General features: G+C 40.6%; 1 protein-coding gene across 1 annotated transcript in view; it reads left to right on the top strand.

Annotated features, from left to right (window-relative positions):
• Positions 1–5,312: 5,312 nt before the first annotated feature.
• Positions 5,313–25,560, top strand: part of si:dkey-225n22.4 (collagen alpha-1(XXI) chain) — a 92,788-nt gene continuing 72,540 nt past the window's right edge. Inside the window, exons 1-3 of the mRNA XM_039789599.1 lie at positions 5,313–5,352; positions 21,503–21,624; positions 25,384–25,520. Of these exons, the coding sequence (XP_039645533.1) occupies positions 21,546–21,624; positions 25,384–25,520 (216 nt within the window). The 5' untranslated portion in view covers positions 5,313–5,352; positions 21,503–21,545. The remainder of the gene's footprint in view (positions 5,353–21,502; positions 21,625–25,383; positions 25,521–25,560) is intronic.

The raw sequence follows: 25,560 nt of genomic DNA, 5'->3' as shown, positions 1-25,560 counted from the left end.
AGGCCTACCATAAATTGATATTTCAAAAAAGTAAATTATTTAAAACAACTAATAATGCAGTGTGATTTTAAATCAAACTAAGTCCCACACATAAATATACTCATGTTTTTCCCCTTTAGTCTTTGCTATTAATATTCATCAACTGCAAAATTAGAAAATTGCGTTTTTAAATAACTATGCATGGAAAATAAAATAAAAAATGCTTCTCTTTGTATATAGTTTATTGTTTTTCACAACAGTACAATTCAAAACAAATGGAAATTAGTCAAACAAGCCATTAGGCTGTATTTCTAAACACTCAACTGTAGGTTTTTTATATAGTATATATAAGGCAAATCAAAGTGCTAAATATAAAACACCATTTTCTTTTCATTATTAGTATTTTATTGTGTAAATTCTCACGTACAACGTGGAACATTCTTTCACAGACGAGGTGTGGAATTTCCACGTCACTTCCGCGGATTCGTTTAAACGTAGACAAATAAATGAAACTGTATTTTAATGTTATAACTATCTTTATTGTTTAACTCCTCAAATACAACATTAGAAAAAAACATTAATATTACGAATATTATATATTTGTATCTTCGTATCCGCTGAGCGGGACGCAAAATTACGAATCCCACTATGGCCACGCCAAGACCCGCCCTACGAAGCAGCTTGATTGGTTAGGGTTAGGCATTTCACCTCGAGTGGTTAAGGTTAGGGTTAGGGGATTGGTCAGGGGATAGGACCTGTACGTGTAAGCATGGACGCCTGGCCAATAGTAGTGTGTGAATGCAATTGAAGGGCGGGTCTTGGCGTGGCCATAGTGGGATTCGTAATATCGCGAGCGGGACGTACTACGTCACTTCCGGAGTTTTCCGCGGATTCGTTTAAACGTTATTATGGTTCATAACTTACTGGAACAAAACTGAGCAACGTGTTGTTGCTGGTGACACAACCACTGACTGTATGTCTGTATATTGAAGCGATCCTGGCGTTAAAGACCCGCTGATCGCTGCCCGATTCTTTGAAATGAATGGCCGCATTGCATTGGGGGATATCGGCTTTGAATGCGTCCTGCTAGGATCATATCGTAATGTTCTGTATTACAGCATATACTGTAATATTTCACCGGTAATAAGACCGAAATAATATTATTAAAATAAAGAAATTAATACCATGATAACATCTAAATAAATGTTGATAGATGTAGCGTTATAGTTTAAAAAATATAAATCAACAAAAGAGCAACCCAGCTTCCCTGGCCGAAATAGACCGAAATAATAACATTAAAATAAATACATATAAACCATGATAATATCTCGTGAATAATGTTGATTAAAACAGTGGTTATTGGGCTAAAAATAACAATAATAACTGTCATAGATTTCGAGTTAAGGGGCGGGGGGCGTGTTTTTTTCTTTCGTCGATACCCGACGGTGAGGGAATAACATGAATGTCTATCTGACTGACCCCCTCGTCGAAAAATAACGTCAAGGGTACCCCTATTTCGTTGAAACTTGACGCCAGGGTCCTTGACCATGCGTCATACATTTGACGAGTAGGGAATGAGACTGTGTTGCCGGAACACGCCTCCTCTTTTCGCTGAACCGCCCCCGGGAGCGCAAATACATTCCCTAATTTACCGAAGTGCGTCTGTGGAGGGAAAAGTCCGCTGTGCGTCGGGTACAAAATAGGAATGATACATGCGTCGGTGTACAAAGGCAATTGCGCTGAGTGCAAGATAGGGCCCCTAAAGTCAGTGGCGCTAGTCTAAAGTCAGTAGCGCGTTATTCAGATGCTATTTTAGGGGCGCATGCTTGGCCATAATGTAGCGTGTGCACAACGCGCATACACTTCTCTCATCTACAGCAGTTCCCATTTTTGAAAACCATACATAATTACAAAGGAAAATATTACTGAAAATGCGCTTCATGTGTTTGGATAGATCAGGAGGCACTTACAGTCCTCAAAAAGTTGCAGCATTCTTTGTGGCTTGTTGTGTTTTACACATTTCAATGAATCATGGATGTGTTGATGACATAAATGAGGAAATATTAGAGGACTTAAGGAGACGTGATGTTGAACTACGGCGGGATTGGACACTCCGGCGGAATCTGGTTCGGGAGTAATGCGCGATGCGCTCCTGGTGGAGCGGGTGGAAAGAGATGGAGTGGGGGGAGGAGGAAGGGGCACAACAGGTGCAGGTGGTGCGTTTGGAGGCCCACGCTCCATTGCTGCAGCAATCCTCTCCAGACTTGAGGAGATGCGCCCGAGTGGCCGCAGCAACATCGCCACCCGGCCAAGACGGGCATTTATTACTTTGCCGCATCTCGCATCGGCAGCTCCCGCTGGCGTGCGCCAGGCAAATCCGCCGTCATAATAGCAATCTGCCATGGAACAAGCGCCCTGCTCTTAAAGGGAATGTGAGATGAAGCTCTGATTGGTTTATTGCACGCTTACGCCCCAAACCACACCTAACTTCAGACCAGTTAAGACGATCGAGCAAAGCAACCGAGATCCGCCCACAAAGATACTTGCGTTTTGCGTTTCATACTTGCGTTTCAGATCGTTAAAATAGGGCCCTAGACTGGTCAGTGGCGGAATTGTTTTCTGAAACTGCAGAATAGCACAAAGTAACGTTTGCGCCGGAACACGCCTCCTCTTTTCGCTGAACCGCCCCCGGGAGCGCAAATACATTCCCTAATTTACCGCCGTGCGTCTGTGGAGGAAAAAGTCTGCTGTGCGTCGGGTACAAAATAGGAATGATACATGCGTCGGTGTACAAAGGCAATTGCGCTGAGTGCAAGATAGGGTACGTACCCTATGGGTACGTGCTCATAGGAGTGTGTACACATGATTATCTTCCTTTCTAGGAGAGAAACCTTGGCGTATACATTTGGTGCATGTCAACTGTTCTCCCTTTCATGAAAGTTTGTTTGTTGTGTGAATAACGCTGCATAAGTCTCATTGTATTCAGCATTTGTTAAAGTATTCATCTCATTTCCAGATATTTCCCCATGTCAGCAGCATTAGTCTTGATGCGATAGAGATCTTGCATCTCCCAGCTGACGGAGGAGAACATTTGGAACATTTGAACATATCGCTAAACCCTATCTGTGGTCTCCCTGCCGCTGGCAGACTACTTTGCTGGGAGAAGAGCGGAAGGCAGCTTTTCCGGAGATGGATAAGCTAGGGCCACTGGCCACAGGTCGGCTGTTCGTCTCATTTTCTGTTCCCAGTGTAGCATTAAAGCATGGCGGAATTAGCAAGCTAGCTAACTAGCCAGCCATCCATCCGTAATAAACAGTAAATTCACTATTGTTTCTGCTGTTTTTCTGCCACCATAATGCGTGCGCAATTGCAGTGACGTAACCGTGACGTCCACCCCAAATTGGTCCATAAGCCGGTTTGGAAAATAATACTGTAGCAATCTCTCTGCTGAGTTCTCTCTGCACAAACAAACAGGACAGTCCGCTCACAGACAAAGGCACTTTTTATTCTCACGTCTGCTCACACACACACACTTCCAACATGAATACACAGTTTCACCGTACGCCTCTGGTCGCCTGGCTTTTCTGGCGCACGTGGTCCGGCTGCTCCAAAACTCCCGACACAGTTCGGCAAACATTTCAACAGTAAACGGAATTCAACAGCCAGCGCTGCTATTTGTCTCTGGTGTGTGCCAGACATCCCAGGTTCCAGTATAGTTATTCAAAGAGCACCAGCTGTCAGTCATCTCACCTGGCACTGCTCTCATGAGCCATCCTCAGACCTCTCTCCCCTGGGCTCAATACAAACCATGTCCACATCCACAAACAGCCTAGGCTACTTCTGCTGAGTAACTGCTAAACTACAATAATATTAATTCAACCAGGGGTAAAGTGGGCCGGAACAATCTGGAGCTGCTCCGGCACCTTTGATTAATAAGTAAATAATCAAATCCTATGTCAATGTTTCAATCATGCACCACCGTTTGTCCATGAAGGAGGCAAATATCTGTCATTAGTTCACATGTCTGTATTACACCAGGACAGTTGGGTGTCTGTTAGTCTCGCATTGCCAGACCTTCCTCCACAGTGCTGCGGAAGAGGGTCTGGCTAGTCCTTACAGCGTTGCGGGATGGGAGAAAAACGTGCTCTGGTTTATTGGCATTTCTTTAAACCAATCACAATCGTCTTGGGCGGCGCTAAGCACAGCACGGAGCAACAGCGCCTCTGTTAAATAGCCTCGGGAAGGAACTTGTTTTGGTGGAACATGTGTACGTTCAAAAGTAGTTTTAGTCGTGCAACAGAAAACTCTGATTGGACAGATAGTCTAGCTAGCTGTCTGGATTTACCCTGCAGAGATCTGAGGAGCAGTTAACCTCACAAAGTCCTCACAAAGTAGGCACCTGTGTTTTTCATCAGATAATAAGATATATCATCTATATCACTTTGACTAAAATGATTAAAAAAAATAGCTGACAAAATTCAGAGAGAAAATATTTTTAGTAAAAGTAATGACTAACATGGTAGAAGAAGTACTCAAAATGTTTTTTTTCTGAAGTAACTATTTTTTGTAGGCTAAAACTGTTAATACTGCACAGTACAAGTCCTGCAATCAGATGTTTACTAAAAGGGAACAGTAAAAAGAGAGACATTATCAGCACAATGTACTTACATTTACTTATTGTTCAAGGAGGAGCTTTCAGCTCTTATATAATGCTGGATGGTTTAATGAATAACAATACATATTTGAATTGTATTTTGTAAGTATAATCTGAATCTGCGACGTAGCCAGTAACATTTCATTTCAGGTAAATGTAGTAGTACAATGTTTTCCTCTGAAGTAGGAATACACAGTAAGTATAGGATACAGTTGGGTTGCATATTACGTGCTTTGGGGTCCTTCTGCAAGTTATTTCGGGGTAAAATGGTTCTGGAGAAAGCTGTACCACAGGCCAAGCAACCGGCCTATTCCAAACAGTTACATGTTGAACAGACACTGCACTACTATTGAATAAATGGAAGGTGTTAGCTATGATTTAATATGATGATTATTAGACACTTTCACACACAAACACTAATGCATTTTCACACTGTGGTCAGCCTACACATCAGATGTGTGTGTGTGTGTGTGTGTGTGTGTGTGTGTGTGTGTGTGTATGTAAATCCACATTAGGTCCACATTGGTCTCCATAGTGTCACATTCTGTGGTGAAGTCAGTGAAGCTAGCCAGGATTTATAAAGGCTGCCCTGACACTCTCACCACTCCCTCCGCCAACCAGTGGGAGGACTGTCTACTACCAAGTCAGGAGTTCACTCTCTTCACTTTCTCCTCGCAAAGTGGCATTCATCATTGCCTACTAGCAGCTGAAAGAGAAAGGTAAGACCCTGTCATCACTTCTTTACTGCATGTGCTGTTATGTAGATGGCTAATCAAAGTGCCAACTATGTGATATTTTGTGATGTACATGTATCACAATCAATATCAAATTAGTGTTAAGTCATAGGGAGAAATGATCTGTGTTCTTGTTGGTGGTTGCTTGTTACCTTGGTGGTTGTCGATTAATTTACCTCTTAATATACACAGCTGTATATGTGATATATATGCATGCATCACTGTTTTTTTTTAGTAGCCTTTTCCAAATTTGATGTTACCATGGCATTGGTTTGGTTTGGCCACAAGTGACCGGCCATCGGGACGAGAAGACAAGCTAAATATACAGTATAACTGCATACATCAACCTCTGTGATTATGGGTCAGCGATGTTGTCTGCCTTAGCGCACGGCACCAGTCTTGTTTCTGTGTGTCTCTTGGCATTTCTGAGTTATGCTGTTAGTTCAGTCTGTAGTCTAACTTGGTCTTCCATCCTAATTACTATATGTTCAACTACTGAATGATTTGGAAAAGATGGAGAAGCTGTGTAGGATGGTGTTTAAGATAGTCAGGGGATAAGGCAGCTATTTTTAGTTTGGGAAACATAGTTTCATCATGTAATGATAATTTCATTGCTAAAAGGCAGAAAAGTATAGACTTAGTAGTAGTCCCCTGGGGCGACCTTTAGGTCACCCAGTAAGAGCGTGCGCCCCATGTAAGCTGAGGCCTTTTTCAGCGGCTCGGGTTCGACTCCGACCTGCGGCCCTTTGCTGCGTGTCGTCCCCCATCTCTCTCCCACCATTCCTGTCTATCCACTGTCACTCTGAAATAAAGGGAAAAAAAACAAAACAAAAAATGATCTCCCCAGTCCCCAATTACCCGTCCCCAGGAGGTTTTACATGACAGCTAAAATACTTTGGTCCCCGTAGCTGCAGTATTTTTGCTTTGACTGGGAGTTATTCGTGCCATTAAAGCAAGACTATGTATGTAGAAAGAGGAATTAACACAATCTTCTTCTTACAAAAGAAAAACAACAATTCATAAGAAATAAAACATACACCTGTTCAATTCAGACACAGCCTGTCTTGGTCTGGTATGACCAGTAAGTTATGGGGCCCTATCTTGCACCCAGCACAATTGCCTTTGTACACCGACGCATGTATCATTCCTATTTTGCACCCGACACACAGCGGACTTTTCCCTCCACAGACGCACGTCGGTAAATTAGGGAATGTATTTGCGCTCCAGGGGGCGGTTCAGCGAAAAGACGAGGCGTGTTCCGGCGCAAACGTTCCCTGGTGCTATTTTGCAGTTTCAGAAAACAATTCCGCCACTGACCAGGAAAAACCTGGTCTAAAGTCAGTAGCGCGTTATTCAGATGCTATTTTAGGGACGCATGCGTGGCCATAATGTAGCGTGTGCACAACGCGCATACACTTCTCTCATCTAAATGGATGCAGCAGTTCCCATTTTTGCAAACCATACATAATTACAAAGAAAAATATTACTGAAAATGCGCTTCAGGTGTTTGGATAGATCAGGAGGCATTTTAGAGTACAGTCCTCAAAAGTCGCAGCATTCTTTGTGGCTTGTTGTGTTTTACACATTTCCATGAATCATGGATGTGTTGATGACATAAATGAGGAAATATTAGAGGACTTAAGGAGACGTGATGTTGAACTACGGCGGGATCTGGTTCGGGAGTAATGCACGATGCGCTCCTGGTGGATCGGGTGGACGGAGATGGAGTGGGGGGAGGAGGAAGGGGCACAACAGGTGCAGGTGGTGCGTTTGGAGGCCCACGCTCCATGGCTGCAGCAATCCTCTGCAGACTTGAGGAGACGCGCCCGAGAGGCCGCAGCAACATCGCCACCCGGACAAGACGGGCATTTATTACTTTGCCGCATCTCGGACAGCTCCCGCTGGCGTGCACCAGGCAAATCCGCCGTTATATTAGCAATCCGCCATGGAACAAGCGCGCCTAGCTACTTCAGACAAACCCATTTAAGATTTGCGTCGGGGGCAAGACTCATTTATCCCACCGGTATCATAGCAACAGCAGATGACTGCTCTTTTAGGGATCCCACAGATATCTACTGTCTCCTCATAACTTTAAAATGTTTCACCTCCCCTTTGCTCTTCTTCTCTGCTGCACCAGCTATGGCAGGCCAGGCAAGTCTGTAGAAATATTAAAGTGCTTATATTATGCACATTTTTCATATTGTTGATATTGTATATTATTCACTGTATTTAGAGGTTATATCAGTGAGTGAGGCATCTCACGTCTGTTCCATCTTTGTTGGGAGTCGCACATGCGCAGTACCTAGGTCAGCATAAATAATATTCTCAGCCATCAGTCAGAAATGTAGTGGATCATGCCTGGAATATATGGCAGTGCTATGTTCTCTGCAGTCATCTTTATTTTGTAAACCAACCTAAGGCGCTGAGCAATCCCATCAACATCTGTGCACAAGGAATGCTCTGTGATACTGAAGCCAGCGGGGGCGGTTGATGTGGTTGGTATACTGCACTTCTGGTTTGCCAAATGTAGAGTGAGGTTTGGAGAAATTCCGGTTCACTACCCACCTATCCTCACTGTATGTTTGTAATGACTAGGGAGCTTTGAAATGAAAGAGTGAGGCACAGAGGAGAGGATGTATAGATGGATCTAAGGAAGGAAAAAAATGAAGTGTCTTTTTGAGGATCCTGGCAGAGACACTTTTAGAAATAGTGAAACATTCTCCACTGGCATGCTGTCTCTGTGTTATTTACAGCCATACAGGTTTGACTCCTGGGCTCTCATTTATAAAACTGTGCATAGGATCCTTACTATAAGTGTACGTACGCCCAAAAGCCCAACTAGTGGTACTCCCACCCCGAGATACAATTTGAAGACGAAATAAAGTCTAATAGGCAAACACACTTTTCTTCATGCAGGTTTTATTATGAACAGTATTAAAGTTTGGACTGATAACGAGGACATTAAGTGCAACGATTGCGCCAGAGCTTAACGGCTGTATTTTCAGACTTTGACATTTGATGATATATGCAGTTTTAAAGACAGATATTTAGTTATTTACACTCTGTTCTGCAGTTATCTAATGGTAGGGTATTTTATGCTATCCTGTATTCCATGGAGTCGAGCCATCTCCTCCTCCTGCATGCGCTCCGTAGCGGACAATGTGACGGCGAGACAACGCCGATTAAACATTAAGAACACATTTTTATTAAAGATTTGAGTTGGAGGTGTTTATGGAACAGTTATCACTCAGTACAAGCACAAATAACACTGCTGGATTTAATCTTCATGGTAGCGTGGATGATATGGAGTGAAAAATGTGGGAAGTGGCGTACGCACATTTTCAGCCCCGTTTTGTGCGTACGCCACGTTTATAAATGAGGCCCCTAAATTAGGGTTTTTCTTTTACTGTGACCTCTGTCCTCAAACAAACACCTATACACTCGGAGGCACAAGACATTAATGAGTGGACACATATTTTCAGAAGTAGGAATATGGTTTTCCTGGTCTTCATCCGATACCTGTATTGGCATAGAAACCTGGCTGGATTGAATTATGACATCCATAGAATTAAATGTAGAGTATGTTTGGAGCTGGCGTAAGGCTGACCATTGGAAATAGTTAATAAAGGGAAAAAAAAATAAATAAAAAATAATCTCCCCAGTCCCCAATTACCCGTCCCCAGGAGGTTTTACATGACAGCTAAAATACTTTGGTCCCCGTAGCTGCAGTATTTTTGCTTTGACTGGGAGTTATTCGTGCCATTAAAGCAAGACTATGTATGTAGAAAGAGGAATTAACACAATCTTCTTCTTACAAAAGAAAAACAACAATTCATAAGCAATAAAACATACACCTGTTCAATTCAGACACAGCCTGTCTTGGTCTGGTATGACCAGTAAGTTATGGGGCCCTATCTTGCACTCAGCGCAATTGCCTTTGTACAACGACGCATGTATCATTCCTATTTTGCACCCGACACACAGCGGACTTTTCCCTCCACAGACGCACGTCTGTAAATTAGGGAATGTATTTGCGCTCCAGGGGGCGGTTCAGCGAAAAGAGAAGGCGTGTTCCGGCGCTAACGTTCTCTGGTGCTATTTTGCAGTTTCAGAAAACAATTCCGCCACTGACCAGGAAAAACCTGGTCTAAAGTCAGTGGCACTAGTCTAAAGTCAGTAGCGCGTTATTCAGATGCTATTTTAGGGGCGCATGCTTGGCCATAATGTAGCGTGTGCACAACACGCATACACTTCTCCCATCTAAATGGATGCAGCAGTTCCCATTTTTGCAAACCATACATAATTACAAAGAAAAATATTACTGAAAATGCGCTTCAGGTGTTTGGATAGATCAGGAGGCATTTTACAGTACAGTCGTCAAAAGTCGCAGCATTCTCTGGTCTAAAGTCAGTGGCGCTAGTCTAAAGTCAGTAGCGCGTTATTCAGATGCTATTTTAGGGGCGCATGCTTGGCCATAATGAAGCGTGTGCACAACGCGCATACATCTAAACAGACACAGCAGTTCCCATTTTTGCAAACCATACATAATTACAAAGAAAAATATTACTTTATGGCTAGAAAAAAGTTTGTCTCATCATGGGGAAAAAATAAAAAAAAAAAAAAAAAAAAAAAAAAAGAAAAATAAAAGAAAAAAAAAAAAAAAAAAAAAAGAAATTTTTTTTTCATTTGTTTTTTTTATTTTTTTTTTTGGGGGGGGAGGGGGGTGGGTTTAGGTGGGGGGGGTGGGATAAAACACTACAGAAAAAAAAAAGCGGAAAAAAAAAAAAAAAAAAAAAAAAAAAAAAAATTATTTTAAAAATTTTTTTTTTAACCAAAAAAACAAAATATTTTATTATATTTTCCTATTAGTTGTATTAATACAGTGCCCGTTCAAAATGTGCCTGTTTGGAACAGGCCGATTGCTTGGACTGTGGTATTGCTGCTTGTAGCATACTACATTTACCTGACAGAGAACATTGCAGATTCAGAATTTAATCACAAAATATCACAATTAACATGTGGCGTAATCAGACATTTTCCTCATGGACTCATGGCAGTGTGCTACCCACCTGGCGAGAGCCAATCAGCAAAAAGCTGCGATAATCAACCACCAGAGACGGACTCACAGAGACGTAGTCACAGAGACGGAGTCGGCTACGGAATGTGAGTGTCTGTCCGCGGAGAGACAGAGAGACAGAGAGAGAGAGAGAGAGAGAGAGAGAGAGAGAGAAGTGGCGGAAAGAAAAGGTGGAGGGCAATGGAAATAAAGAGAGTTTTTGTTCAACTACGTTTTAGTTCATCTTTTTCTCAAACGGGAATGCATGTTGATATCGCCACAGTCAGCGTTCAATGACAGCGGTGGCGTCTCGTCTCCAATTATCGTTAAGAAATTTAACACTTCAGCAGGGGTGTTAATTTCTAAACATTTCCAGACCTATCTGCACACTGCTGCGGAGGAAGCTCAGAGATTAGGTTATGTTCTGCCGCTTTTTTAGAAGTGGTGAATTTACAGCTCACAGCAACTAAATACGATATAGTGTCTGGATTTTGTTTGATGTTTAGTGTCGGCAAAATGGCTTCTTATTGAGTTTCCTCTCAGCGAGATGCTCGGAGTGAATTTAAGCTGGGCTTTTATCGGGAAGGGTAGAAAGCCAGCGTTAGGGTAGTGCCTTTTTTCCCCAGCTCGTGCTCCAGGAAAGTGACGAAACGTTAGCTTGGTAGCTGATTTCCAGCAATCATGTAACGTTGCAAGCAGCAAAAAGTTAACCGTAGTCAAAGACGGTAAATATCCCCCACCCCCGCTGCTTTACAGAGTGTGTCAACAGCCTGCTGCGTCAGCAGTTTTTTTTTTTCTTCAACCTTTATTGTTCGGACGTTAAGTTTTATTCAGAGTTTTTATTATCAAATAGCCATTGCTCTCGAAATTGCTCCAAATGCTTAAAAATCCAAACCCCAAGTTCATTGGGTACCCGGGAAACCAAATGTGAAGTAGATTTGGATGAATGGTTCATGAGATATTTCAAAGACAGACAGACAGACACACACACACACACACACACACACACACAAACACACACACAAACACACACACACACACACACACACACACACACACACACACACACACACACACACACACACACACACACACACACACACACACACACACACACATACAGAGGCTTCCCGATTTATAACATAGATGATCTGGCATCAACGTTTTAAGGACAACACCGTTTGTCAGTGTTTTCCAAAACCATTACAGATCACAATTATATGAAAGTGTCCTGATATGCCATCATGGTTAAGGATTGGTTAGGTTTATACCGACACAAAAACTACTTGGTTAGGGTTAGGAAGATTGTGGTCATGGTTAAAAGAAAGCAATGTTGACTGTAAAATGACCATGTGTCAAAGTCCAAAGACCTACTCCTGATTAAGTACTGTTCACACTAGAGATTCATGTAAATATAGGTCATATTAAGTCATTTAGACAGATTAGTGGGAACACCTCAAACATGTGGCAACATGTTTTTTACAGCAGCGATTTTGAAGGAAAAGCACAAATGTTACTACTACTACTACTACTACTACTACTACTATAACTACGACTACTACTACTACTACAACTACTACTACTACTAATAATAATAATCATAATAATGACTTTGTTATATTTAGGTGTGCCAGTAAACCATGCCAGTGAGCCAGCATAGACAGTACCAGGGTTGTGCATACCAAAGCACTGGAGAAGAGCAATGTTGTTCACCTGTATATTGTGACAATACATTCTGCTTTGAACCTTAAAAATCATAAAAGAAATGCAGCCAATAAAACTTGAAAATATCTGGTGAAATAAATGTCTATTGTCACACATATAGATTTGTAGAAGGCTTTGAGCTATATCATTTTCAATGTTCACTGTTGTTTTTTTTACTTGTTATTAACCCTTTAAAAATAACATATTGCCTGTTTTGCTGACCAATTAACAATACACAAGTCCCCAATTTCTTCTAGTCTTGAATGGTATCCTACATAGTGGTCCAGACTAAGCCAGAGCTGCTGATTCGAATACGAATACGAAAACTTTATTGTGTACAGATTTGAAAAGTTTTCTTCGGTTTCACCAAGAATACAAGAGAGACAGGACTTTACAAACAGTACATAGCCAAGATGGCAAGCCGGGCAACAGACAATACATTTCATTAGAAGTGACTTTACAAAGGTTACATTTACAAAAGTAAATAAGTAAATAGATGAATATAGCATACTAAAAAAAACTGGAAGTGCAACCTGGAAGTCTGCCTCGCCCTACATTCCATTCTTAAGTACGGTTCCCAGTGTTATTTAGCACCTTCACAGCATTGGGGACGAAGGATTTCTTAAAGATGTTTCTATTTGCTGTTGGTACTCTAAAACGCCTCCCTGAGGATAGGAGTTCAAATTCGCTGTGTAATGGATAGGGGTCACTAATCATTTTCTCAGTTTTGTTTGTAATGCGTTCCTCATAAATACTGCTTAAGTGCTTTTGTGGCTTCCCTATAATTTTTGAGGCCATGCTCACTATTCTCTGCAGTTTGTTCCTCCTTTGGATGTTTAGGTTACCATACCACATGATTATGTTAAAAGATAGGACGCTTTCCACTAAGCTTTTATATGCAGTTTCCAGGATATTTTGGTAACTGTAAACTGCACTGTAACAGCTTTCTGTATGTTCCCTAAAGTCAGGTAAATCACCCTATTTGCCAATACAGACAGAGCATTACTCTATTAGAATTAGCTCTCACTTTGCCCGCTATGCTATGTCAAGTCAAAGCGAGGTTTAAAGTGCCCATATTATGCTCATTTTCAGGTTCATAATTGTATTTAGAGGTTGTACCAGAATAGGTTTATGTGGTTTAATTTTCAAAAAACACGATCTTTTTGTTGTACTGCAGCTCCTCTTTTCACCCTGTGTGTTGATCTCTCTGTTTTAGCGACAGAGTGAAACATCTCACTTCTATCCCATCTCTGTTGGGAGTCGCACATGCTCATACCTAGGTAAGGACTACTAGCTAGCTACTTCTACTAGCTAGCTAGCGGTGCTAGCAGCAGCGCTAGCAGCAGTGCTAGCAGACCAAATGTTTCGGCCGATGACGTAGAAAGCCGTGCAGATTTTGACCAGCTCGCCCGGAGACTGAAGGCAGGACACATTCAGAAACCGTATCTCCCTCAGAACAGCATGGATGGATTTTTGTTTCAAGTTTGTATGTGTGTGGAAGCACCAGAGACACAAAATAACACCCAAATCCCAGAAAGTGTTTTTTTTTTCATAATATGGGCACTTTAAAACCACTTGGGGTTATTCAGTCAACAAATTAAATGACATGTTACATTAAAGACTCTGCACACTCAGCCTGGTGATCTCACGTATTCTTGCTGATTAGACCTCTGCTCAGGTTAAAGATTGGCAGAAACTATGACCCAATAAGAATGATAAAGGTGTGAGGATTTCCAAACTGACAGGTGCAACAAAACTAATAGGATGGTCAGAGAAATAAAAGAGAGATGTAGATCAAGCATAGTCTCATGTCACACCCACATGGTCCTCACGAGACGTCAGGCATGATAAGTTCAAAAACATCAGTGGGGGTGAACCCAGGGCCTTTAACAAGAAAGAGGGGCATAACAAAGGAGAGAGAACAGTTCAAGGCAACTACAACAAGGGAAATACACATTAACACTAATGTTGGAGCCAAAATTCTGATTTCGATATTGACTTTTATTTTTGATAAATTGTGCATAAATGCAGTGATTTTACAAGTACCGCTCAGAACAGTTATGTGATTGTGAGTTTAAGTTGTTTTTTGTTATATCTTTTATTTTTTGCTCTGTTGTCAATGATTGTACACAAAATACAAAATAATGAAGTGATCTTACCAGAAGGTAAGTTGCTCCCGTAAGTTGCTCCCATAACTAATCACACCCATTATTAAAGCACTATTGCAATATATGGTTTGGTGAAACTGGACTAATTTATAAACATGAATAGACTCACCAGGGATTATAAATATACATATATATATTGGTGCTGTAAAAAATTAAAAATTTACACTTTTTTGGGTGTGTTTGGGTTTGTGATGAAATGCTTTTTTTTTTCTCCATCAGTTTGGGAAATCAGGAAGCAATGCAGCACTGCTACACTCACTGGAGACTACAGTTAGGTCAAAGCACATTATTTTGACCCACAGTGGGAACTTCGATCGCAGGCTTTGACTTTTATGAAAATAGGGGAGAGGCATTTTGCCGATGTGGGCGCCAAGGACTTTCTGCAAGAAGCCAGACAGTGGGACATTGAAATAAAGCCAGCACACGGACTTCTTTTTTAGCATGCAACATGATTGCAACGGCCAGGCAACTCCCATTGGAGCATATGCCTTACGTTGCACATAGCCATGGAGCCATCACAGTTTCTCTCACGCTTTAGTTATTGTCTGTTTGAATTTATTTTTGTATCACCCTGTTTAGATCCCACTTAAAAGATGTTTTTGTGAGCCTTTATTTTCCCACATGTGGGGTTAAACACAATTACACTATTACATTACATTGTTACATTTAGCTGACCAATGTACTTGTACAATGTGTCTGTTGCTGTAAAGCACAAAGTCTATTGTTATGTGTTAAGTCGCACTGAAGTCGCACAAACAGCTGACTTCAGACTTGACTTGTGACTCAACCCAAAAGACTTCAGACTTGACTCGGACTTGAGCTTCAAGACTTGTCAACATCCTGTTTTCATGCAATTATTGCTTTTAAATCTAAATTTATTCATGTATTTCTATTTTCTTTTATTGGCGCATATACATTGGGGAAACGAATGATGAGTGCATGTCCCCTGGCCTTTGCCATATTGTGCAAAGTAACGCATGCACTATGCCTTATGTGCTTATGCATTGACGATGGCGACACCAAGTCCTCCCGGAGTTGTGCCTTTTGTCATTAGTTTTGCTTTCAATAACTTGGTAAACAGTGGCAGTAAGCCAACAGCTACATGCAAGGTGTGAGGCACCAAGATAAATGATGCCGGATCAACAACGTCGAACTTCATCAGGCATCTCCAAACGCACCCAGATAGGCCAGTCACTTGCTAATGTGAAAGAGATGTTACATTTAGCATATATCGTCACAGGTAACAAGCTAACCATTGCAGAGTGTTGTGCTAATGCTGGGAACAGGCTAATTGTATCTTTATAGTTGTATCCATATGATGTGACAGACTTAGGTTAATATTTCACCAGGTCCGAGGGCTAGAGGGATGTGTTAAGTAGCAGAAGATTAGACTATACAATGTCCTAAATTGGAGACCCAATGTAAGTTCTGGATGTAACAAAATTAAGCTAGCTCCATTAAAGCCTAGCTACAGGACATGCTTTGAATTCATAAAATTTAACAATACATTGTTAGGGACAGATCAGATGGCCAGAGACTTGAAACTTTACTTGAACTTGCCCCTCAAAGACTTGAGACTTGAGTTGAACGTGACCCTCAAAGACTTGAGACTTGACCTGGACTCAAGCTCAAAGACTTGAGACTCGACTTGGACTTCCAAAAAATGACTTGTGAACATCTCTGAAAGTGGGACACAATTGTGTTAGTATTACCAAGTAATGTTACATTCAGGTCAATATGCCCAGCTGTTGTTGCTTGATGGGCTTGAGTTTGCAATATTATGCTTTCAGTTCTTACAAGAAATAACCTGTGTGTAAAGCTGCTGGCAGCCCTCTACCACTCTGCAATAGAGAGCATCATAACATAGTGCCTCACAGTGTGGTAGGCTGGCTGCTCAGCAGCTGACAAAAAAGCACTGCAGAGGGTCATCACAACACTGCACAGAAAATCATCGGCTGCCCTCTCCCCCCTATCACTTCAGGACATTGCACGCACCCACTACCTTTCCAGAGCAAAGAACATTGTTAAAGCAACACCAAAGGTTCTTTTGTACCTTAAAATAATGTTTCCAAAATCGTTTCAGTGGTTCCTCAACTGGTAACAGGGTCAACGGCACTTCTGCATTCGCTTTGCGGCCCTCTATCGGCTATAAACGCACTATGCAAGTTTGCCAGATCAGGTAGCGGATCTGTAGTTCCGGTTCCAACCTGTAGGGGGACCGAAGAGGAAAAGTGCTTTGGTGTTGCTTTAAAGCCAGTTCTCAGCCTGGCCACCATTTCTTTGATCTCCTGCCCTCGGGGAGACGCTGCTGGTCCATCAGAACATTAGTAAAGGAACTAGTAAAAGGCTTCTTTCCAAAAGCCATCCAGAATCTAAATCTACACACATAACGTCTCTGCACCCATATTCACATTTCTTATTAGTGTTTTTACAATCCATTTCATTGATCTGCGCAATATTAAATTATTATTTCTATTAATATATTTATTATCGCAACTACCTGCCCTTGTTTAATGATGAATGTTGAATGAATGTCGTTGTTAGTCTTATGTTATACGTGGATGTGTGCAATATAGTTAGATTTTTAAGGGATACTTCACCGATTAGCATTAAGCTTTGTATCAGTAGAAACATTTTTGAATGACCCTGCTTCCCTCCCTCATGTCCCCCTGAGACCAGAGACAGCTGTATTGTGTTTATGGAAAAAAAGCTCTGATGATGCAAAAAGAGGCTAGAGACTACAGCCAAAAAAAAAAAATGCTCGATGAGCAAAATGACGATTTTTGCATCATCTGAGTTTTTTTTCCAGACACACAATATGGACATTTTTTGGTGAGGACCGTCTGTGCAATATGGTTCTATAATAGCAAACAAGTGAGACAGAGAAAAAAGACAGCGTTACGGGAGCTGGGAGGAGACTTGTTGAAGAACTGTTGTGGTAGCTGTACTCTCTTCAGCTGACTGATCCTCCCACGTCTTTAAATCCTCTGCCAGCACTCTGCAGCCCTCTCTGCCATGTTTATATTTCTGTTTTCCCATCCCAGCATAGGGATCACGTTGTTATTTTCTCCGGCCCAGCCTTGTGGTCGGTGGTACCATGTTTGCGCTGCAAAATGAACACAGGGAGAACTCCACAGAAAACACACTACTAGACCATATGTTGCATGGCACAACATGAAAACTCACAAAAGCATTTTACAGGAAAGAGGAGGAGGAAAGAAGAGCAGTGGGGACAGTAGAGATGTGGTGATTTCACAAGGCAGTCATTTATCAAATATGTGCCAACTCCACATTACAACACAGTCTATTCATTGGACTTTTTATGGACTGTTGGAAAGAGTCTAATTCTTTGAAACACATACACATATGTATTACTACTGTATGTATTATGATGTGTGTGTATTTATTTTTTATATGGAATACAAAGCCTCAAGACTTCAGAAACAAGCTAACATATTAGCATTTCTTCGTTTGGACATGATATGGTTTAACCCTTGTGTTGTCTTCCCCTTGACCATGCAACTTTTAGTTTTTTTGGTTCAAAATTTAAAACTTTTTCTTCAACATTTTGGTCACTTTTCCTGACGGTTTTGTAAAGTTTAAAAAAAAAAATTTCAACATTCTGTTAATTATTTTTTAAATGCTATAAAATTAAATAAAACACCCAAATTCAATGAATGAAGAAGTTGGTGGAAAGAAACTCAAATTTCTGATGTAGAACCTTTTTGAAAATGGGTCAAATTTGACCCGAGGACGACGGGAGGGTTAACACACACACACACACACACACACACACACACACACACACACACACACACACACACACACATACACACACACAAGAAAGAAAATGGAACAGTAAGCAGTGAGCTACAATGTGGCTGCTGTAATTTGTATTTAAGTAAGTCACATTGTTACTGTAACTAAATTTAAAGCGTAAGATAAAGGTTTTCTTTTCAACCTGGACCCTATGTTTTTGAGTCTAAGTGACTTATGGGAACAACCATCTTTGACATTGGTCCAGTATAGGGATGACCCGATTAATCGACCACCGATCATTATCGGTCAGAATTTACCAAAAAGAAGTGATCGGGCCAGTGGCGTAACGAGCCATGAAGGATTATCAAGGCGGGCCCCCCTACTACAGCACGTGATGATGGCGCTATGTCCATGATTAGGCTACCATGAATAGGACAGGAGAGAATCATCATACAGCATATAAGAGATGAGATGACATAAACACTGGTGAATGCTCACCATGACACATGAAAAAACACACAAGGGCAGTCCCTCCAGGATTTTGCGGCCTTTTTTTGAGATTTTTTCGGCCCAAAATGCCTGATTTCACGGGAGCTTTTGTAAAAAATTTCGATAAAAGTTGCAATGTCTTTTGTATGTTTGTTGCAATGAAGTTGCAGAAGACAGTGAAAGTTGCAAAAATATGTAAAGTTCTTTAAAAATAAAAAGGAAACTTGTTTTGGGGAATAATAATTATTACTATTAATTAATTACTCTGGACTGAGATTTCCTAGGAACCTTACCAAAAAGGCTCAGGATGCTGCAAATGTTGGTATAATATGAAAATGGCTGGTGGATTTAAGACAAAAAATGATAATTTATTGAATTAATCCAATATGAACATATCGTCGGCGGTGTGGAACTTCTACAAAGTGTGTTAGACTGATAATACACATGCCATCTCGACCATGTGACTTTTTAAGACTACAATTTTGCTTAATAGTTTAGCTTCCACTGGGATGAGTGACACAGGCCATATTGTCTTAATATAATGTGCTCGTTATGGAATCCACTTATCTGGCATAATTAAGCATACAAAGGATTAAAGGTACCAGTAATGAGCTGTATGCCTTATAAATCATTATTGTATTTCCCCTTTCCTGGGTCTGTAAGTGTCTCTCCAGTTTTGTTCTTTATTTGGAGTATGGCCTTTGATGCCTGAGCCTGTATCAGATGCCTCGCTAATAACTTATGTGGCCCTATTTCAGATAGTCTTTGTTTCAAACTAGCCATTTGGGAACACACACACAGAGCATATTATTATAGTCATACTTCGCATAATTTATAGTCATACTTCAATTTAGTGATTTTTTCTAATATATCTATTGTCGGGTAAGACTGGTATGACTGTTACAATTGTTCTGCAATTTAGCCTCTATATCCTTAAAGTGCCCATATTATGAAAAAATCCCTTTTTCTGGGATTTGAGGTGTTATTTTGTGTATCTGGTTCTTCCACACGCATACAAACTTTGAAAAAAATCCATCCATGCTGTTCTGAGTGAGATACGGTTTCTGAATGTGTCCTGCCTTCAGTCTCCGGGGGAGCTGTTCAAAATCTACACGACTTTCTACGTCACTCGCCGAAACGACCTGGCTAAACGCAACTGTTAGCACGCTGGCGTTAGCGTGGTAGCTAACGCTAGCATGGTACCTCGTTCTCAATAGCAAAGCACTGCTACAACACACACAAGTTCACCATAATCTACAAAAGAACTACTTACATGTGCGCCCTCGTTTAGAAGTCTCCCAGCTAATCCTGCCTTGTAACTGACTGAAGTCGGAGAAACAGCCTTTCTTTTACTATCTATGGAGCTAGCTGACATGATCTACATCTGAGCTACTGAGCATGTGCAAGTGCAATCAAAGATAGTACAGAAGAAGAAAAAGAAAAGAGGTCTCACTCTGTAGCTAAAACAGAGACCAGGTGAAAAGAGGATCTGCAGCAGTGAGAGAGAGCTGTGCAGTACAACAACAATATGGTGTTTTTTGAAAATTAAACCATGTAAACCTATTCTGGTACAACCTTAAAATACAGTTATGAACCTGAAAATGAGCATAATATGGGCGCTTTAAGGGTTGCCTCTTCTTATTTACTCTTACCTGATGTGTGAAAAAAATATGTTCTCTCATAACTGCCTTCAAGCTTTCCCATAAAACCGAATCATCTACATTACCCTTGTCATTAGATTGAAGAGAAAATTAAATGCGTTCTTCCGTCTGTCTGAAAAAAAAAAAATCTTTCAACAAAGCAGGATCAAAACACCAAGTTCTACGGCCTCTCGTGTCCAAGTTGGCAAATTGCAAGGTTAGTGTGACAGGACTATGGTCTGAAATTAGAATAAGATGATAGACAGCATCTGTCGCTGCAGAGATAAGTTTAGAATCAAGGAATTAAAGTCAATGCAAGAGAAGGATTTATGTACTAGGAAAAAATAGCAATACTCCCTGCCTGTAGTAAACAACAATGTCCAGATGTCCACAATGGTTTAGTTTTTTTTTAAATTGCATTTAGACACTGTCCTGACTTTGATTGCTGCAGTGAGATTAAATAATTTTTATCTAAGCTCGCTTTAAGAACACAGTTCATATCTCCAGCAAGTTTGACATTTGTTTGATCTATAATTAAGATAGAATTGAGAACCTTGCGAAGAAAATTCAAGCAATTAAAGTTGTAGCCATATATAATTCACAAAGGTCACTGGAGTAGAGTTCAAACAGTCAGCCACTTACTAGAAATCTACCGTCGGCATCTGCTATTGTTATATTTTGACTAAAAGGGATGTTTTTCAAAAATAAAATTTCAACCCTTCTAGCCTTCACTCCAAATGTAGCCTCATTTGTCTGACCCAGCCATGAAGCACTGGGTGCTCTTAGTGTGCGTCTCCTGTAATAATAACATCAGGTTCTTATGATTTAAGATGCGCAACAACCTTGGCTCTCTTCACTAAATTATATTCTGCTTCAAGCTGTATGTGTCAGCATTCTTTCTGCCAACATATTAACAAAACAATGTGCTAACCCTAACCAACATAAACTGTGAGTCCAGTACTCTGAATACATACAGACTCAAAATCAAGCATTTCTACTCTATCAATTTGGAGAATTGCCAAAATAAAGCCCCACATATATACCTTGGAACAGCTACATTTCTGTTTTGACCATTTGTGAACTGCGGTAAGTTTTGTCTTTACTTTAGTTACTTTATTCTTTATTCAGGACACAAAAACACGGTCTATAGCACAATACAAAACATAGCAAAAGACAGACAAATACTAGGGCACAACATTGCTTACAAAAGCACACAATTCTTCAACTACTGTATCTAGCCTCCTAATTTTTTTCTCAAAGTGCACAAGATTGATGCATTTAAGCTTAAAATGTACAAAATATTCTAATTTCTAATTTAGCCAGGTTGGACAGGACCAAGGTAGACCGCTCTCCTACGGAGCCATGTTGCTGTGGTCATTATGGAGTGCAATATTGCTACTGACCCCCCTGAAGGCTGCAGAAGAGGAAGATGTCCGTGCAGGTAGGGATGACTCTTGTTATATAGACCCCTTTTCTGTTAGTAAACACTTTAACGTTTTTTTGTGGGCGGAGTGTAGGTGGAGGCAAAATTATAGCACATACTGCATTGGCTGCTGCTGTTTTTTGGAGCGATACCTCGAAACGGCATACCAAATTGGTACAGGGGAGCCGTGCCTCCTAATGGTTATCAGGCAGGAGGTCTACCTACAAATAATAGGCAAGGTGGCAAGGTCGCTTTATTTGTATAGCACATTTTAGCAACAAGGTAATTTTAAAAGGTCCAGTGTGTAACGTGTTTAGTTGTTCATTATCAAAATCTGTGTTGCCTGTTCACAAACTGAATTAAATTTACCTCCACCATCAATTCCAAGTATTCCTATTAGCTTGAAATTTTACATTTGCATTCTCATGAACTGGGGTAGACGCTCCATATTCATGCTCCATCTTGAAATAGGTTAGCCGGTAACGGACTTACAGGACATACTGCTCCGCCTTTCGCGTTTTCGCTGCCACATGATAAACTCACAGCTGCTGCTAATGCTGCTAATGGGTATCGTAGCTTCCTGGCCCCGGCAAGTTTGAAGAAGAAAACATGGAAGACCACAAGTATTCAAAATCCAAATTTCAGGAACAGGAGTCTTCTTCTTCTTCGCCTGCAAAAAGAAAAAGGAGATTGAATAGAGCAAGAGACCGGCTTTTTGAAGCATGAAGGACTGCGTGGTGCGAGAGAGTTGATTGCGATATATGATCTCAATGCTAGATGGGAAAAATTCCCACACATTGGACCTTTAAGTGCTTTACATAAAACATTAAAGAGCAGTTAAAAGCAATAATAATAAAAAAAAAACAGCGATGGTAGCTTACTTTATTGTTTTCCATAATCTGAACCAGTGGAAGCATGCTAAACAGAAGAGGCCCCAGAATGGAGCCTTGGGGAACTCTGCATGTCATATTTGTCCACTCAGATGTGTAATTACCTATAGACACAAAGTAGTCCCTGTTCTTTAAGTAGGATTCAAACCATTTTAGTACTGTGCCAGAAAGTCCAACCTAGTTTTCCAATCAGTCTAGTAATTATAAATCAATAAATAATCAGACCAGTGTGTAATATCAACACACTGTTCTGATGCTACTGGATCACCCCTGCACCAAAGAGCACCTGGTGTTTTTTTTTTTCACCCACCACCAAAGAGAAGCCCTTCTATTTCCAGTCTAGTAATACAGTACAGGCCAAAAGTTTGACAGCGTCATAACTTCACCCTGAGGTGAGCAGAGGGCAGAAAAGGAGAGGGTAGGACGAAAGATGAGGTAGGGAGAGGAGAAAGTAACAAAGAAGACTTTCAATTTGGGATTGAACAACAGCTGCGCCGGACTAATGTCATAGGAAAATACTGTAATACCAAATGCCATCAAGTCTAAAACAATTCACACAAGAGAACCCAACCAAGCATTTAGTCCTATATGTTGTAAGGTCAGTCTAACAAGCTTTAAAAGCGTATCATTCTTTGCTGCTTACAAGCTGAATTCCAGTTTCAAATAACAATCAATTTGGCAAACCATTGTTAAATATGCCTAAGATTGCTACCATGTTATTGAACTGGAAACAAGCTTATGTACAGTACAGGCCAAAAGTTTGGACACACCTTCTCATTCAATGCGTTTCCTTTTTGTTTTCATGACTATTTACATTGTAGATTCTCACTGAAGGCATCAAAACTATGAATGAACACATATGGAATTATGTACTTAACAAAAAAGTGTGAAATAACTGAAAACATGTCTTATATTTTAGATTCTTCAAAGTAGCCACCCTTTGCTTTTTTATTAATAAGGGAAAAAAATCAACTAATTAAGCCTGACAAAGCACACCTGTGAAGTGAAAACCATTTCAGGTGACTACCTCATGAAGCTCATTGAGAGAACACCAAGGGTTTGCAGAGTTATCAAAAAAAGCAAAGGGTGGCTACTTTGAGGAATCTAAAATATAAGACATGTTTTCAGTTATTTCACACTTTTTGTTAAGTACATAATTCCATATGTGTTCATTCATAGTTTTGATGCCTTCAGTGAGAATCTACAATGTAAATAGTCATGAAAATAAAGAAACACATTGAATGAGAAGGTATGTCCAAACTTTTGGCCTGTACTGTATGTTGTGGTCGACTGTGTTAAATGCAGTACTGAGATCAAGTAATACTAAGGTTGAAATGTTGCCATTGTCTAAATTTAAGTGGATGTCATAAAGACTTTAACAAGAGCCATCTCAGTGCTCTTGTGTGGTCGAAAAAAACAGACTAGAAGACATCAAAACAGTTTAGCGGTTGAAAAGATTGTTCTTTTTTTTTTTACAGTGGCTTGATGACCGCAGTTTTCAGGGCCCGTGGAAATTTACCTGAAAGAAGAGACATGTTTTAGAATCTGTAGAAGATCTAAAACCAAACATTTTTGAAAAAGCCCTTTAGCAGAATATCAAGGCAACAGGAGGAGGATTTTAGACGTTGTAAAATGCCCTTTAGGTTTTTAATGGTTGATCGCATTTAATTGCGTCATGGTATTTTAATTGATTTTACGTGGGCGCAGGGACACAAATCTTACCGTACCGGATATGGAGTCACAGACTGCTTGTCTAATTTTCAGAATTTTGTCAGTAAAGAAGGAGGCAAATTCATTGCAGGCCCTGGTGGATAAAAGTTCAGATACTACTGTTACTGGAGGGTTCGTGAACTTATCGACATAAGCAAACAAGACACATACATTATTGTTGTTTTTGGTGATAAGGTTAGAGAACAAGGACCGCCTTGCATTTCTCAGTTACAAATTATAAATGCAAAGTCTCTCTTTATACAGTAGATGTCATAATGAACATAGAAAAAAACATTCCGCCACCTGCGTTCAGCTTTTCGACACTCTTTTTTCTGTTCTTACCAGTGTGGCATTTCTCAGTAGAGATCTTTTCTTACTGGAGACAGCTTTCACCTTAGTGGGAGCAATGGCAACAAAAACATTTGTTATTTTACTAGTAAAGTGACCCACAAGCTCAGTGACTGAGAACCAAGAGGGGGTGGTGTAGAGGAGAAGAGCCAAATTAATGTTTCACTGGTGTTTTCAGTGATATACCGTTTTCTGATAACCTCTTTGGAGATGCACGAAGATCGTGTTGTCAAAGAAAACTGAGAGCAGCATCAGTCACCATAACCTTGAAAATGTTCAGACCCTCGGAGATAATCCAGTCCAGAGTGTGTGTCTTGTTGTGTGTGGGCTCCGTCACATGCTGAGTCAGTCCATAGTTATCAAGAACACAGTACAGTTCTTTAGTCCTTCTCAAAGTCAAAACAGATTATAGACTGCAGTCCGGTAAAGTTATCAAAGGAGGTTGCACAGTATTCAGGTGGCCTGTAGATTTTAAGGAACTGCTCGAGAGGAGGAACTCTGCTGAGGAGCCACATAATCAAAAAAAACAAAATTTCCAAAAGATATCTGCTTCACTCTATTCTCACTCATAAAACTGAGGTTAGGGTTAGGGTTGATTCGCTAAGAACAGCCGCACTGCTATTTTGGTCTAACCAAGTTTCAGTTAAAAACATAATATTAAGGTTGTGCTTCATAATAAAATCATTGATTAAAAAAGGTTGGGATGATATATTAACATAATTTAAATTATAGTGACCTCTTGAGTCTAAAATGTAGATTTTAAGTTTATATGTGATTTGATTACTGTGCATGCGTGTGTGTGTGTGTGTGTGTGTATCTATGTGTGTAGGCTGCAGCACAGCTGTAAATGACCTGGTCTATATTGTTGATGGCTCATGGAGTGTTGGCTTCTCTGACTTTGACACGGCCAAGCAGTGGCTTATCAACATCACCAGCCAATTTGACATCAGTTCCCACTACACACAGGTAACGTCAACCACATTATATTGTTTGCGCTGAACATGAA

This window comes from Perca fluviatilis, chromosome 22 (assembly GCF_010015445.1).
Source record: "Perca fluviatilis chromosome 22, GENO_Pfluv_1.0, whole genome shotgun sequence".
In the NCBI taxonomy this organism is placed as follows: Eukaryota; Metazoa; Chordata; class Actinopteri; order Perciformes; family Percidae; genus Perca; species Perca fluviatilis.
The sequence above is the reverse complement of the archived record's forward strand: the minus strand, read 5'-3'. Positions and strand labels throughout refer to the sequence as shown.